Source organism: Bombus pascuorum, chromosome 11 (assembly GCF_905332965.1).
Source record: "Bombus pascuorum chromosome 11, iyBomPasc1.1, whole genome shotgun sequence".
NCBI lineage: Eukaryota > Metazoa > Arthropoda > Insecta > Hymenoptera > Apidae > Bombus > Bombus pascuorum.
This window is the reverse complement of record NC_083498.1, coordinates 7,165,938-7,183,298: the sequence shown is the minus strand read 5'-3', so window position 1 is coordinate 7,183,298 and position 17,361 is coordinate 7,165,938. Positions and strand designations below refer to the sequence as shown.

At 29.4% G+C, this 17,361-nt stretch overlaps 4 protein-coding genes across 6 annotated transcripts; 3 read left to right on the top strand and 1 right to left on the bottom strand.

The window, feature by feature from the left end:
- Positions 1-626: 626 nt before the first annotated feature.
- On the bottom strand, positions 627-8,132 carry LOC132912165 (probable peroxisomal acyl-coenzyme A oxidase 1). 2 transcript variants are annotated; one of them, XM_060969346.1, is made up of 12 exons: positions 7,921-8,132; positions 7,287-7,440; positions 4,296-4,455; positions 3,848-4,016; positions 3,631-3,754; positions 3,430-3,549; positions 3,133-3,248; positions 2,808-2,977; positions 2,497-2,659; positions 2,081-2,424; positions 1,738-1,993; positions 627-1,620 (listed from the first exon to the last, which is right to left on the bottom strand). In XM_060969346.1, the coding sequence occupies exons 2-12, from the start codon at positions 7,414-7,416 to the stop codon at positions 1,360-1,362; spliced, it is 2,013 nt and encodes a 670-aa protein (XP_060825329.1). In that variant the 5' UTR covers positions 7,417-7,440; positions 7,921-8,132; the 3' UTR covers positions 627-1,359. The 2 variants fall into 2 exon arrangements, with proteins under 2 accessions (XP_060825329.1, XP_060825327.1); XM_060969344.1 differs by lacking the exon at positions 7,921-8,132 and adding an exon at positions 7,544-7,720.
- A 657-nt stretch (positions 8,133-8,789) lies between these two features.
- LOC132912185 (large ribosomal subunit protein eL19) lies at positions 8,790-10,061 on the top strand. Its single transcript, XM_060969380.1, has 4 exons — positions 8,790-8,891; positions 9,239-9,345; positions 9,422-9,585; positions 9,688-10,061. Exons 1-4 carry the CDS (start codon positions 8,887-8,889, stop codon positions 10,012-10,014), a joined length of 603 nt encoding a protein of 200 aa, XP_060825363.1. The 5' UTR covers positions 8,790-8,886; the 3' UTR covers positions 10,015-10,061.
- A 482-nt stretch (positions 10,062-10,543) lies between these two features.
- On the top strand, positions 10,544-13,575 carry LOC132912173 (translation initiation factor eIF-2B subunit delta). 2 transcript variants are annotated; one of them, XM_060969363.1, is made up of 7 exons: positions 10,544-10,690; positions 11,140-11,199; positions 11,332-12,275; positions 12,357-12,484; positions 12,564-12,741; positions 12,821-13,001; positions 13,122-13,575. In XM_060969363.1, the coding sequence occupies exons 3-7, from the start codon at positions 11,373-11,375 to the stop codon at positions 13,328-13,330; spliced, it is 1,599 nt and encodes a 532-aa protein (XP_060825346.1). In that variant the 5' UTR covers positions 10,544-10,690; positions 11,140-11,199; positions 11,332-11,372; the 3' UTR covers positions 13,331-13,575. The 2 variants fall into 2 exon arrangements, with proteins under 2 accessions (XP_060825346.1, XP_060825345.1); XM_060969362.1 differs by having other exon boundaries at positions 11,140-11,262.
- A 150-nt stretch (positions 13,576-13,725) lies between these two features.
- Positions 13,726-16,590, top strand: LOC132912172 (transcription termination factor 5, mitochondrial). The gene is made up of 7 exons (XM_060969361.1): positions 13,726-13,987; positions 14,107-14,394; positions 14,481-14,614; positions 14,722-15,040; positions 15,114-15,541; positions 15,627-15,851; positions 15,931-16,590. The coding sequence occupies exons 2-7, from the start codon at positions 14,182-14,184 to the stop codon at positions 16,211-16,213; spliced, it is 1,602 nt and encodes a 533-aa protein (XP_060825344.1). The 5' UTR covers positions 13,726-13,987; positions 14,107-14,181; the 3' UTR covers positions 16,214-16,590.
- Positions 16,591-17,361: the final 771 nt, after the last annotated feature.

Below are 17,361 nucleotides of genomic sequence, written 5' to 3'. Positions count from 1 at the left end.
TTTCCCTAAAGAGTTGTCAGTTTGTGAATTGGTTATGAATAAAGCCATTAAGTTGATTTTCGATAATTGTTGAGTTAATTGTTGCTATGACGGATGAATGATCTGAAAAGAGTTCATTGACAGAATTCATTTATAAAAGAGTTGATTTGGATATATCTTGCACGAATTTGATTATTTATAGATGAAATATGATTTATTCAAACAAAAGATTTGAAATTTTTGACCGATGAAGAAATGAATTACGTTTTTTTCTTTTATACTGTATTATTTTCTATCTACATACATATATGAGTATGACGATTCTATCGGTCCGTCTGTGAAATTTCTAGGATCCAGTATCTACATATAATGTGTCCAACAAATCACTAAAAATAAACGAGATATTCAGATATTAATATAAATACAGTTACAGTTTAACAAATGCTACTTAGTTCAAAATGAGTAAGTATTAATGGTCAAGAATTTGTTTTGTAATTCTATATTCGTATATTTTATCCATAATTGCATTACTTATATTGGCAATTAACATATCCCACAAAAATAGTGAATAAATTAACATTCCAAGAATATTCCTATTTCAAAATATTATGTACTTGATACTCATTGGATGTAACATACAAAGCGAATATATATCAAAATTCAAGACTATGATGCCGCAGCGGTACCAATGAATCTCACAAACTGCATTTTATTCATGTACGAATAGTATTATTTCTGTTGCGATAGGAAATTAACAATAATTGCGGTATGTTAGTACAAGGAACAATACTACATGTATGTCACCAATTGCATTCTATAAATAAATACCATGCCATATGAAAATCTTTCAATTCTAAAATGCAATTTTCATTGAGGAGTTACAGGTTTAGCAATAAAAATATACATTTTTGTACTTCAAAATATTATTTTACTCATTGTAAAAACTGTATAGAAAATACCATTACCCATAACATATTTAAAGCATCTCATGTCAGAATGATCGCATATTTTCAGAAAGCTTTTTATAAACATAAAATCTCTATCAGACATTCAGTCACAATCATTACGGCGATGCTTCTTTGTATAAATTACACATTTACAATGATACCGAATAGAAATGGTACAAAAATACGTTCGATCCTTTCTTTCTTGTTCAATATAAACTCTCAGTAAAATGGACAAGTGAGCACGTATATCTATCTTCGATATTGCTCGTATGATATGCTACAGTTGTTATATCATATAAATCAATACCCAACAAACAATACAATCGATTATTTAATAACAAATAAAAAATACGTCTTACGATAACAATTAAATCATCACAAAACAAATACGAAATAATAATTATGATCAAATATTTCCTTTAAAAAGATTATACTATAAATTACTCTTAAGAAATGGTTTTAAGTATTTTTCGAAAGACATGTTCACAGTTTCACGGTTCAGAGGACTCTTCATGGCTTCTTGAAACATTCGTTCGTAAACGTTACCATCGTAAGCACCCAAAGCCGAACAAAGAATATGGTCATCGAAATCGAAACCGTCAACGATTCCTACAGCATTTCGACGGATTGTCATCAGCAAATATTCCAAGCGTGAATGAAGTGTCTGAACATGCTCTTTCTGCATAGAAGAAAACTAAAAAAGAGAAAGAGATGAATCACTCTTGAATTCAAATTATCCTACAAGATATAGTAATAAATTTTTCTTCTTTCGTTGTCCTCTGTGAGAGTTTCTAAAAAAATTAATACTCACCCGAAGAAAATTACCAACGTTCTTCAAAGCCCAATATACGATATACAGCTCACAGAGTTGAAACATTACTTGACGAAATTCTTCAGATTTCGAGTTTAACTGTTTAATAGATTTTGCAAATGTTTTTACAATGAAGACTCGAGCGTGAGCTTCCGCACACTGAGCTAGTTCGATACTCGTTTGATTCCACGCCTCCTCTGTCGGAACTCCATCACGTATCCTGCGATCCAAATGTTCTGCTGCTAAACGAATAGATCTACGAAGTGGTAAGAATATCGTAAACATTCCGATGAATATATATGTAATTATTCAACAATATTTAATGTATTCGGAAACAGCATACCCTGCGGCTACCGCGTTATACGCATCAATCAGACATTCCAAATCGTTACTCCAACGACGATGTTTTACTTCTTTTGCTGCTTTGTTAAGATACTCTACAGATTCTGGCAATGTTTCTCCATCCATAGCTCGTTTCCATGATTTTACGAGGTACCTAGCTGTTTGCAAAAGTAGAACTGTATTTTCCCCTTCGTAAGTACAGACTGCGGTGGCCAATCCGTAAAGTGTTGGCAGATTGCTGCCAGTCATGTATCCATGTCCACCACAAGATAACCGAAGCTGCTCTATTCCAAATGCTGTATCTGCAGATACAACCGCTTTTAGGCAACATGACAAAGAATGCAACTGCAAAAGAAATTAATAGAGCTAGAAATATGAAGAAAAGTATACTACTATAAATGGTATAAACATATCAACCTCCGGTAGTTTTTCATAATCATCCTGGTGCAATTCACTTTGTACCGTATTATACATATCCCAAACCCAACTGGCAGTAACTTTTATTGCGAAACATGTGGCAATATGAGGGAAGATTTTGTATTGTTGCGTTACGTAATCGAGAATCTGCACCTCTGGTTGTCTAAAAAGAAAAAAAGAAAAATACTAATGTGGTATCAGCAGGAGAGATTTAATTTTAATTAAAAGTAACACATCCTATAGAGGCCATTTTTTAATAAAGAGACATAAAACAGTCGATGTTACTGAAGATTGTTTTTAACAGAACATACTCCGGATTTATTTGACCCTGACGTCTTACTGCGCTGTATCGAACCGCAATCGTAACAGCTTTCGTTAAATAGTGTAGGAGATCCGTCAGCAACATTACTCGAACGAACACCATTGTACCATACGTTAATTTATCATTTGTAGATTTTACGTATGTTCCATCTTCTAGTACCTACAACAAGAGATGTAACTTTACAATTTGCTCTATCGAAGATTAGGATTTATGAACAGTTCTGTTTACACAGATTACGCACATAATTTTCCTTTCAATTCCACATCAATAAGATGAGATTGCATCTCTTATAGGAATTTTGTATGAAAAGTTACCTTGGAATTCTTCATCAACATATTCTCCCGTGGTATCCTAAAGTCATGAAATCCGAGAAACCCATTGTTAACGCCGTTCATCCCCAATTTTGTACCAATTTCTCCAATTATAATGCCTAAAAAGTACACACAGATTAAATTTACTGTTTGCTATATCTGTTGTTCAGCAAATATTAACAAGGAAGTTGTTTAATTTCATAATTTTTGTTTGATAATGTGAACAGTTTGTTCTCTTTTTTACACATTGCAATATAATATATAATTAATTATAAACGATTAGGACATTTATTTGTGTACCTTTTAAAGGTTCATGTGTCTCCACGTCTCTTAATTGTACAACGAAAGGATGAATTCCCCTACATTCTCCCTGGGTGTATAATTGTGCAACGACTATTGCATGGTTTGCAGTGTGACCCACTGAAAATTTTAATTGTAAATAAATCATACTGTTTTAGTGAACAACATCATTATTATATTAAACAATTACAATATACTTACGTCCGCCTGGCCACCATTTGTAGGATGTCAAAGTTGGACTATTTAAAACAAACTCTTTCGTTTCCGGATCGTACGTTGCTGTAGTTTCCAAACCCCTGAGAAACGTTCCATGGCCTAGTTCGGTCTAAGGCAGAAGTGCAAGATTAAATTTACTTGAGGAACTTTTAGAATCTATGACGATCTTGTTTAAAAAGGAATGTTCTCCCTTACGTATTACCTGAGCATATGTTCCTATAACATCGCCAGACCAAGCTCTGTTTATCCAATATGCTTGCTGTTCAGAATTTGCTTGTCCCAAAATAGAGGGTAAAAACATAGCATAATGCAGGACCAATGGATTTCCACCTTCGAACAGTGCAGACCCAAGTCTTGCTCCAAAGATATTTCTGCAAAGAGACTACATTGAGGATATTTTTTTGCTATTGTATAATCAAGGAAGTTCTATTATCCTTTAACACCGAAAGAAAATATCTAAATGATATAGAAAGAAGCTATTTTAATCATTAGTATAATTATCCTCTTATTCCGTAAAATTGAGAAATATGACATTGCATATTTCTTTTTATCTAAAAATGTAAGAATATTTCTTTTGTCACATAAGGAGAAGTATTGCAACATGCTTGGTTATGTAACAGTTTCCTTGAGGTGAACTTTAAAATGCTTACAAAAGAAGATCAACATCTTCTTTTCCTGAGCGTTGCAATTCTCTAACTTTGTGAAGAACATTGCAGGCAATTCGTAAAGAATCTTCATATATTTCTTTATGGCTCTTATATTTCATTGCTACATTTTCTTTTAATGCCAGATCATCCAAAAAATATTGTTCTGAAAATAAATGCAGAATTAAATACAAGGAATATAATAGATATGTATTCACGTTTAACATACATATGAAATATAATGTAGTACGTACTGCATAATGACTATGTTGTAAGCTGCAAATGCATACCAACTTGTATTATATTGTATTGTAATGTCGTTTAATGTTTAATATGTATGGATAAGTTCCAATGTAGATGAATTTAAACTCAATGTTTCAAGTCAATGTTTATGTCTTAGCAAATTTAATAGTATTCTTAGTAGAATTATGAGGACTATGTAAATTATTTTACAACAGAACTGATTTCTACTTTTATTGTGTAATAAATATATTTTAAAAAATGTTATTGTGTCAGTGATATAGTAACAAAGTAAGAAAATATTAAACTTAATGGGAAATAACAAGAAAAATAATGTTAATCAATTTATAGATAATTAATAAATGATACATAACAATAATTTACTGATTGGTTATTTATTCACTTAATAATTTATTGTTCATTAGTCGCTTACAATAATTTTGGTTTATAATAATTGAATTTCACATATAAATGATACATATCACAAGTATATACGTAAATAATTATGATAAAAATATTTTTAGATTATAATGTGCGGATTAATATGAAGTTCAATTATACCGTTGACCACACGTTTGTTAGAATTTACACCATATATTAGAGTTGCAAATAAAATAAAATATTTGAGAACTGGTTTAAAATTCTTCACAACATTATCCAATAATTTAACAAAAATCAGAATCGCGAAAAAATAGCAGAAGTTTTTTTATAACTTTCATATCTTGATCTGTAATGAAAATTTAAACAATACGTTTTGTAAATTTGTTATATCCATTTATATCCATGCTGGAAACTTCATCGAAATCGGTTGATGCAGGAACAAATGACAGGCAGTCATGATGTGTTACTTGATAAGTAAAAGAAGGATATAGATGTATTACAGTTATACACCGAAAGTCGCGAAAAAATACGATTTGCATGACTTTTAACCGTTCGTAGATCATAGTAACGATTACCAATTTCAATGAAATTTTCAGGATATATATTCATGTATAAATGACATAAATCTACAAAATTTATTTTTTAAATTTTTATTATAGACTCAGATAAAAGAGTTGTAAAAAGCGACGTTTACTGTTTCGCTCGCAATTTCAACCATAATTTCTTCAAAATTTGTTTACACATCTAATATACAAATCCTTGTAAATCAGATAAACTCAAGCCATGGTCGGTCTTATTTTTGAAAAGTCATTGCGTTTTAAAGGATGTGCCAATAGTATTCGATACTGTAATTCTTTGATAAAATAATTTTTTTCTTACATTTTCTAAGAAGCACATATCTTAAGAATGATTTCTCTAAATTTTAAGAAAAAACGTATAAAATTATTTCTTTTATGTTCGGTGTTGCGTACGCGCAACATTGTACTTTTCTAAATTACTAATTAACTAAACAACAGAAGTATTTATATATTCTGTGAAACTAATCTGAAGCTTTAGAACATGCTATCGTATTTAAAAAAAAAAACCTACCAAATAAAGTGTAATTTTATTACTGATACACTTAATAAAAACTAATATTTCTCAAAGCCGAAAAAGACATTTGGATCCGATTATTTAATATATTTTTCATCAATTATTATTGTGGCACAATTTCAAGCTGTAATTTAGAAATTCGTACTGAAAACATTGTGAATGTATTATTACAATACTATTAAATTATGAGAAGCATTATGAGATAACATGAGAAGCATCAAAGCGCACAACATAAAGATCGTTTGTGAAGAATTTTCATTACGAATTAGGTGCCGCTGATTATGATAATTAATAGTGACTAAATTGTGTGAATTGGCAATGATTAATAGATCTGAATCCTGATTAATAATAAAAAATGTAAATAATACATCTGTTTAACATGAATCAACCTGATAGATCAGTTATTTCAAAAAGCAGAATAGATCACTTATTATCCCTAGAACATCGTCTAGGGATTTTTCTATTAAAAATTCTCATCTATTCATTCTATCAACGAAGCTGTTCAGTTTTCTCGCAAAAACCAATGCAGATATTACATGAATCTGATATTCTATCTGATATTATATAAATTTAATACAGATATCAATAAATGTATTAGTGATAATGTAAGAAAATTTGATCACTGATTATAGTTACAATTTACGTTCCATAACGAAATAATAGCATACAAACTTAAGAAATTCCCAGAAATTTAATATTTTCACAATTTCTACATAATATGTATGTATTTAATTACTTTTGATTTTCGAACATATATAAAAACGTTTTTGTATAATTTATAAATACAAATGAAACGATACATTTAGTACATATGTACAAATTGTACAAATATTTATCGAATGTGCTACCTTGTCGCGAGGTATAGGTGGTTATAGATTATAGGAATCGATTTATATATCTAATCTGAAATGAACTTTGAAATGACTTAATTACCAACTTCATTAACTAATAACATTCTTTCCATTTATTTTCAGTATTGGCCATCTCGATAATACCTTAAATTTCGAATGAGAAACGTTTCTTTCATTTATTCAGTAGAATTGATATCAATTACTATTTGGTGGAAAACTTATAGTAAATGTATAGGTCAATAACGTTTCTAATGCGTATCTAAATTCTATAATTTTACAAATAAAATAGTAGTATATAATTATATTTCGATCTCGTTAAAAGCAAATATTAATTATGCTAGTTCTTAATAATTGCGAAAAAGAAAGAAATCACTTTGTAATGTTTGATAATTGGTGTTAAACTAAGAAGTTAAATAATTTAAACTGCGTATACCTTGATCACGGCGTCGTTTCGTCTTTTCTGGACTGCCATCGAAAAGATACGTAACTTCCATAGGGTTAAACGTACATCTACTTCGTTCATATTGTAGATCCTTGTTCATGTTCATTTTCTGCTGCTTCATGTTATAGAGATTACTTTATACCGTCTACAAATGTAAAAGTGAATGCCAGGTCGATCAACGCACTTTTCTATCTTAATATTGTCTGCTACTCAAATGCGCGATTTTATATATAAATATACGGTTATACGTCACAGTCATGAACTCAATGTTATGTTGTCATTAATGGTAGATATTCCAATTAAAATTTCTACTACAATTGTATATTGTGTATGTGACAGCTTGGAATCTTTATAACTGATTCACCATCTTCCTCTATAATACGGGCTACGATATACATATGTTTATACGATGCAGCAAAATCGTAAAATAAATAATCAGTTACAGTACCGTCTGACATTTTAAGACTAACTGTCCCTATGTAATAGCTTGTATTACTTTAAGATTTACTTGCTTGTGATAATTGTAATAACTTCTAATTAACAGTTTTTTATTTACAACCAGAAAAGCTTCATATCATTATTTTAAGAAATTATATATAAAATATTTTATACGTATACACAGTACCTTGATTATTACACATTTTTTTGCACGGTCCTGGCCAAAGTACTAAGTCCTTATGTACCCTCATGTCTATCTGTTCCTACCAATCTCTGCGTCTTATAAATGAAACATGATTAATATTCGAACTTACTACTGCACTTACGCTGTACTTGCAATCTTATCAATACGAAAACGGTACCCACATTCGACATAACAACACGAAAAGGATATAACCTATTCTATATCACATCTTTTCTTATTGACCAGCCCTCTTTTTGGCGGGAAATTATAATTTCGAATATGTCTCGATCATATATCAGATCATATGTCAGGACCCCTTTGCACAATTGGACTAATATTATTACTGAAACTTTTTCAAGTAAGAAATTACAAGTTATCAAACTGAAAAAGAGGAAAATATAACAACAATTCTTCATATTCAATATATTCTAACGTGTTTTAGAAGTAAGTTAGATTGGAAACATATTTCGTAGAATATTTACGTCATAATGCCTTAACTTAATTTGTCGCATTTTATTGTTATTATTTAATAATCTGAGCAATATGTTTTACATATTATATAAATGTAGACATTCCTCTATAAAATAGTGTTTGAATTTTTGCATTCCATGTATTCATTTCGAAATTATGATCAATTGAAGTTAGAATTCCAATTCACCTTTCGGGGCCCCATTAACTTTAGCTTTGATACACATTACAATTTACAAATCAGCTTATTATCTTAGTTACCATAAAATAGAAGACATACATGCATATATTAAAAAATATTTTTTACTATGAAAAAAATAATGAATGATGCTTTTTTAATTTGGATTATTTTCATAATAACCAATACAATAGTACTGAATTTATAAAATTATTCAAAATAATATTGTCTTTCTCTATTATTTCCGCTCAATGTCGATACGTAGGAAACGTTGATTCCGCCATCTTGTAATTCTTTACTGTAAGGAGCTTGTACACTTCGTTATGAGGTACGGACCGTCCAGAAATTTATAACTATATTTTAACAATATTTACTCAAATTTAATTCGTATTATTTACAGTATCAATAGAAAGACCTGTATTAACCAGTATTTAGTTGAAATTATTATATTTTGCATATTTTATATTGAATAATTTGTTGACGATTGACCACATGGTTTCATGATTGAGATTTATGTATTTTAGATGTATAATTTCATGTCTAGAAAATTACAATTAAATTGTAGTAATTTTTGTGTATATAAGTCATATCAGAACGACGTTTTAAAGCGATAAAAGCTGTGTTTGATATTCATAATTGATTATCACAACATAACCTCACTTTTTGATGTTTCAGTTCGTTAAAACTGCAGAAGAGGCTTGCAGCCTCTGTTATGCGATGTGGTAAAAAGAAGGTCTGGTTAGATCCCAATGAAATCAACGAAATTGCAAACACGAATTCTCGTACGTTCTTCTGTGAAAATTAAATTCTGACTTCTATCGATGTATATAAGTTTATTTACTTATTTTTCTTCTTAAGGGCAAAGCATTAGGAAGCTGATTAAGGATGGTCTTATTATTAAGAAACCTGTCGCTGTTCATTCAAGAGCTCGAGTTCGCAAAAATACAGAAGCTAGACGTAAAGGGCGTCATTGTGGTTTTGGTAAAAGGAAAGGTACAGCAAATGCTCGTACACCTCAAAAGGTAAATATAAATTTTCATAATTATCCTTTGGAAAATCATTTCTTCATTACATACATAAATTATAATAGTGTACTAAAAATAAATTATATTATTTCTTTGCAGGATCTCTGGATTCAAAGAATGAGAGTTCTTCGTAGACTTCTGAAGAAATATCGTGAAACAAAAAAGATAGATAGACATCTCTATCATTCCTTGTACATGAAGGCTAAGGGTAATGTGTTCAAGAATAAGAGAGTTTTAATGGAATTCATCCATAAAAAGAAGGCTGAGAAAGCAAGAGCAGAGATGCTTTCGGATCAAGCAGAGGCGCGTCGTACAAAAGTTAGAGAAGCGCGTAAACGCAGAGCAGAACGTATTGCTACGAAGAAACAAGAATTACTGCAGTCATACCAGCGGGAAGATGAAGCTGCAGCAGCGCAAAAAAAGTGATCTAACAATTTTGCAAATTGTTGTATAAATAAAATCTAAAAAACATTTACTTCTTTTAATTTGATTGCCTATTACCAGTTTTATTCTTTGTAAGGATGTGAGATACATGTATAATTTGCATATATACATGCATAAATGTAAATTCATGTAACATGACATTTTATTCAATAATAGTGGAACGATTTTTTAAGTAATTACTAATATTTCATTATTATTTATTTTAATTATTCCAATTGTTCATCATAATAACCTGAAGTGGGATATTAGTCGGGTTTTGAATATTCAATTTTTATTTGATGTTTTCTAATTTTATATTTTAATGAAATTTTTTACATTAAGAAATATATTTCCTTCAAATATATTTTTATTTACTGCTAATATATTTATAACAGAAACTATCAATTATATATGTAGCTCAAATTTATATATCGAAATCTGAATATTATTTATTTAATATTTCTATAAATTTAATTTCCGCAAGAATTATAGCATAAACCAAGGATTTGTTTTTGAAGCTAATGTATAATTGTGTCTGCAGATGGAAGCACTGTTATTTCCTAAAGCCATAGGATATAGCGAAGGTATCGAGTATATAACCAAAAATTGACTATAAGTTACGGAACACTTTTCTTTCAACGACACACGTTTTTAAGAAATATATATTGCAATATAAAAGGTATGTATGTCAAATGTGGAATATTCAAATGAAGAATTATTTTATTCTGATGTCCATTAAAAATAAAGCACTCGCAATAGGTTAGGAACATGAAATTAAGACGTACGAAATAATAAAATCTTGAAATAAAAAAGATAATAAAATATCGTTTGCCAAAGTAAATAACTTTTTTACAAAATTGTATGTATGCTGGATCCGTATGAAGCTATTTATATATTCTAACAAATAGCCTTATTCAATAATAAATATTATTTCGTAATACATTTCAAGTAATGTAAATTGTATAACGAGTCGTCATGTCTATATTTAAAAAGTAATATAAGAGATATATTTAATATTTTGTATTACATGAACGATAATTATTTTAATAAATGAATAAATATTTCCAAGGAAAAATGATATTTTAATCAATAGTTTATGGTTTTTTGAAGTTGAATTATTGTTTACAGCTGTATACTCCTCATGTCTTACTGATAACTGATACAGTGATGATGGAGCAAGAGGAACATGTCCATAAATATTTATACGTTTCAACTTAGTACAAGAATTTCTAATTCCTTTCTTTTCATATTGTACGATTATTTTTCTATGTAATTGAGAAGATTATTAATTCAAATTCATGAAATTGATGAAATTTGCAGAGGATACTGAATTTGAGAGATCAGCAATTACACCAATCAAAATGACCAACAAGAATGGAATTGTTGCAGAAAAATCAAGAGAGGAAATAAAAGCAGAACGTGAAGCAAAGAAAGCTGCTAAAGCTAATGCTAAGGCAAAGGCTAAATCCACTAAAACGTCAAACAAAGACCCTTCCAATAGTATTAGGATTAAAAAAAGCAATGGTATACCAGAAACTGTAACTAATAAAAATATTGAATCTCCTAATGAAGTACTAGTACCAGTACCGGAACCAGTACCAGTACCAGTACCAGTACCAGTACCAGTAATCAGTAAGACTCCAAATACATGTGAAAAAAATGAGAAAATAGTACCAGAAACCGGTAGTGAAGGGAAGAGCAAAGCGGTATTACGAGCTGAAAGAAGAGCAAAACAAGAAGCACAAAGAGCAGCCAAACAACAAATTTTATCAGAAAAAAATAAAGTTAGAAGTAAGGAAGAAGATAATAATAATAATAGTAATAAACCTGTAACACACACTACCAGTGTGACAGATATAGTGAAAAAAGTATCAACACAAAAAAAAATCATTCAAAAAATTAACACTCATGAAATAAATCTGTTCAAACATTTATATGACGAAAGAGAACAAGCCATTGCTGATGTATCCTTTGTCAATTCGAATATACACCCGGCAATAATTAGATTAGGTACGCAATATGCAAGCAAAGTAATTGTAGGCAGCAACGCAAGATGCGTTGCTCTTTTAGCTGCTGTTAAGCAACTTATTCAGGACTTTGAAAGACCACCACAGGCTGACTTTATCCGAGGTTTCGAAGCAAATTTGCAAGAATCTGTAGCCTACTTGCATCATTGTAGGCCATTGGCTGTTTCAATGCAGAATGCATTAAGGCACTTAAAATGGCAAATGACACAGTTTCCCTCTTCATTGTCTGATGAGGATGTGAGTAATTTTATATACATTTACGTTTGATATATGTTTGATGATATTTTTGAAATGAAATAAAAATATCGTATGTTTTAGGCAAAAAATAAATTAAGTAATGCAATAGATACTTATATACGGGAGCAAATAGAGCTTGCCGATAAGGCAATATCCATAACTATACAAACTAAAATATCCAATGGAGATGTTATCTTAACTTATGGCTAGTGAGTTCTTATTTTAAAGACATCTTAGAAAGCCTCTGTATATTTTCAACATTTGCAGTAAAATTTATATTGTTTACAGTTCATCTTTGATACATAAAATATTGTTAGACGCACACACTGCGGGTAAAGAGTTTCGTGTTATTGTCGTGGATGGAAGACCATGGCTAGAAGGGAAAGAACAACTTAGGCGTTTAGCAAAACATGAAATTGAATGCTCTTACATTTTAATTAATGCTTTAAGTTACGTGATGCCTGAAGTAAGCAGAACTGAAAGATGATTTTTATATTATTTAAATACTTTTTAAGATTATTGACAATAATATGACTACTGAATAGGTGAGCAAAGTGTTTCTTGGTGCTCATGCAATATTAGCGAATGGTGCGGTAATGTCGAGGGTTGGTACCGCTCAGGTTGCCTTAATGGCCAGAGCGTTTAATATTCCAGTGTTAGTCGCTTGCGAAACTCATAAGTCTTGCGAACGCGTACAGACAGATTCTATTGTCTATAATGAATTAGGTAAGCGGAGGACTTTATGCTTGTTTTTATATCACCAATTTATTTATTCATAATTATTCTATATTAATATAATGTATCTATATATTTTTATTTTTTTCTCTATTGCTGATTCATTCATAGGAAATGCAGATGAGCTAGTACAAGATTATGGAAATGATGCGCAAAAATCATTATTAACGAACTGGAGAACAAGAAAGTCGTTAAATCTTTTAAATATTATGTACGATGTTACACCAGCTAATTTAGTGACAGCTGTTGTTACAGAATTAGCCATTCTACCATGCACTAGTGTTCCTGTGATTTTACGTATTAAGCCATCAGAGATATAAATTTTACTATGCCTCGATTATTTCACATAGCGTTCAAATATCGATATAAAACGTGTAATTACTGCGTTCTCTATACCCGTGTATATAAATTTGTTTTTAGCCGAATTTTCAAAATTGTAACACTTCAAGAACAGGAAAATATACACTGCGACCTGCTTTTTTACTCATGCCTTTAAAGGAATTATTTTACATACTATTATTGTATATTATGTTGTATACCTTAAAATAAATTTCTGAAACCTTAATTATATAATTATATTTTGTTAGTATATTTCTGTGCTATTAGAATAGAGCATTGTAAGAGATAACTGAAAGATATAATATAACATACTACTAAATTTATTGAAAAAAAGAAAGACATCTCCACATTAAAAAATTGTAATTTTGTGATATCTATATATTTGTAAAATTACTATTAACATAAATTTTAAACAAATAATTAAAATACATCACATCCTGTCTTTTCTATTACTTCATAAACTAGAGTACACATCAGAAGGATATAATATTTTAAAGTCCATTTATCATTCATTAATTTTATGGACTTGTGCGTAATTTTATGGTATTGTTTTATGGATAAGATTCAGATCCATCTAACCTCATGATGGTGTTTAGAGTATCATTAATAACATAGAAAAAAACATTTTATCATAAATTGTAATTATTATTTTTTATAAATCAGTGACATCTAAAATAACTGTGAATTATTCATATTGTGTTTAATTGAGCTGAATTTTATAGTTTAAATGAACAAAAATAATATTTTTGTTTTGTAGGTTAACCTTCGAATATTTTCATTGTTTTCCTTCTTCCGATGTCTAGTTAATTATTGTAAATAAATGTAAACCAAAATGCTTAGCCAAAGATTTGCAACAAAATACGTCATAAAACAATTCGAAAAATTAATTTCCCCTCTTTCAACTCAAACAAAAATTGATGACATATCAACTACACATTTAAAACTCGATAATAATACTATTGAAAAATTGTATAAAGATGGAAAGAAGAGTGAGATTATGAAAATATCGAAATACAGATTTATTCGGAATTCTATGATATTGCAGGTAAGTATGATTTATTCATAATATTATTGAATGTTACACAATCTGTATATTATTAATAATTCGTTAATTTCATCCTGTTTTACTAGAATTTGAATGTAAGATTAGAGAAGACCGAGTATTTGCCACACTGCTTAAGACTCAACCCTCGAGTCTTGAAGAATAGAATTCTTGTGCTTAGAGAAGTAGGCATAAACTCTATAGATTTATCTCATATTAGACGGTATGTTAATTGTTTTTAGATAAATAAGGTCATACTTTAAAGCTCAAATATAATATTTTGCAATTATAAATTTTAACTTATAATATACAATTATTTCTTTATTTTAGGTTTCCAATATTAATGCAAAAAACTGTGAACCAGTTCAAAAAGTTACATGGCATTTCATCTAATGAAAGTATTATGAAAATTGTATTTTCTAATATAGGCATGAAAGTTAATATGTCTGATGATGAAATGCTAAAATCAGAGAGTCGTGTGCGATTTGGTAATTATTATCAATTATGTATGTTATACCATAAAACATATCATATGAAATTTCAGAATGAATTGCTTTATAAAAGTAACAAAATAAAATATTTAAGTATTACGGAAATATCAAGAATAATAGATGTGCTGACAAATAAATGTCAGTTTGATATAAAATTTGTAAGTATAATTATTTGGAGAAAAAAATACATTAATTTATAAATGGCCTAATCTAATACAATATTTTTTGCAGTTACAACAACACCATTACCTTCTAAGTGTGGATGTTGACAACGTTGAAGAATTTTTAAATGAATTTAAATACACAAAAATAAATGATAAATATATGACTCAAATAATAAAATTATATCCCCGAATCCTGTTTCATGATACAAGTAAAACGAAAGCATTATTACAAGTTTTCCAGAACTTCAAAATACCAAATAAATCTCTATCTTCTACAATGAAAGCTTTACAAATGGACAAAGATACGTTCTTAGAACGGTATATGTCTATTGAAAATAACTTTGAGTTATCTGTATGGTTGAAGCATCCACGAATTTTGTATATGATTTATTTGTACAATTTGGTAATGAATCGTTTAACATATATGAAACATTTAAACTGTATGAACAATGCAAATATTCACACATATATATCAAATAAAAAATTCTTTTTAAGGTAACCATTCTGATCAAATAGGATATGAATGTTATTAATAATTTTAGTATGATGTATATTTAAACTCTTTAACATTTAATTTTAGATTTGTAGAAGGAGATACTTGTTTTGCAGCAGCAGGGAAACATTTAGCATATGTTTTGAGGAAAGAACTAGGACATGACAAGGTTCATGTTATATCTTCTATTCGAAAACATCCTCATTGGAAATATGTTTCACTGATACGCATCGATAAAACGATACAATATTTGAAGAAACGTTTTTCAATAGATGATATATGTAAAAATATTCATATTATACTTTATTCAATGTGAGAAAATGTTTACATTATTTAAAAATATTAAAATGTATTATATATAAATAGTAAAGTACATATTATATTAATATAGGTCGGCAATTGATAATATATTAAATTTGTTGTACAAAGAACATTCCTCACAAGGTGGACATAATTATACTCCTGCACAATATTTGGCATTATGCTTGTACAAATTAGAAGAAGAATATCATTTCAACGGGGACGGAATATGGCAAACCGACATATCGGTTTTCCAATCAAAATTTCTGGACAATATATATGATCTTAATAATCTTGTTGATTGTATAAATAATAATGACAACGAAGTAACCAATTCAAGTGGAGAAGCATGGCTTGAACATTTACTACAATAACACTAAGTGCATGTGAAAGATATATAAAGGGCTTCTTAGAACATAACAATTAAATATTTCTAGAAATATGAGTAATGTAAAATCTGTTAATAGGCAAAATTAGAAACTAACTCTTTGGTTCAACAATTTTATATGCGATAGTATCATAAGGATTTTACAAGATTACTGACATTGTTTAAACAACGTAGTACATATTTTTTTATCCAAAATACATTTTAATTGAACCATAATCCATATTCTAAAACAAACTGATTTAAAGATTTGTCTATTAATCTTTGCAGTTTAGTTATACATATTTTCAATTGTCATGCTTTATGTGATTTATGTATGTGTAGGTTGCAATAAATTTGTTATTAATGGATTGGTGACTAAGTGTTTGCATATTTTAAATAAAAAGAAAAATTCAAAATCTTTTACTTAAAAATATAACTTTATTCAATTAGGTATTGTCTGTTTTTGTCAATGACCTTTTGCTATCTTTCAGGCAGTGTCATAATTCCATGTTCATAAAACTTCTGATTTTTGCCAGCAAAAAATTGAATTAAATGTGATTTTACACAATCAGCGTCATTAAAAATTTTACCATTTGAGGAGTTCTGCATGGAACGAAATAAATAGTAGACTGAAGGTGCAAAGTCAGGACTATATGATGGATGTGACAACACACCCCAACCTAGTTCCAATAATTTTTTGCGAGTGACCAAATATGTGTAGGGCTTTGCATTATCATGCTGGAAAACCACACCCTTACAATTTGCCAATTCTGGCCACTTTTCTTGAACTGTATTGCTCAGTTTGGCAAGTTGTTAAACGTACACGTTTGAATTAATCATTTAGTTTCTTGATAAAAGTTCAAAGTACAGAATTTCTTTATAATCTCACCAAACTGACAGCATAATCTATTTTTGCTGAATCTCAGCTTTTGGTGATCGCAGATGTTAATGCGTTGCGTCAAATCAATTTCTTTAAGCTGATGAGCATGTATGCGATACATTGAGCTTCTCTGCAATCTCACGTGTTGTGCTATGACGATCTGAATCGATAATGGCCTTGATATGGGTCTTATCAACTTAAACTGGACGACCAGATCGTTGAGCATTTTTCAATGAAAAATCACCAGAATGAAATTTGGCAAACCAATTTTGCCT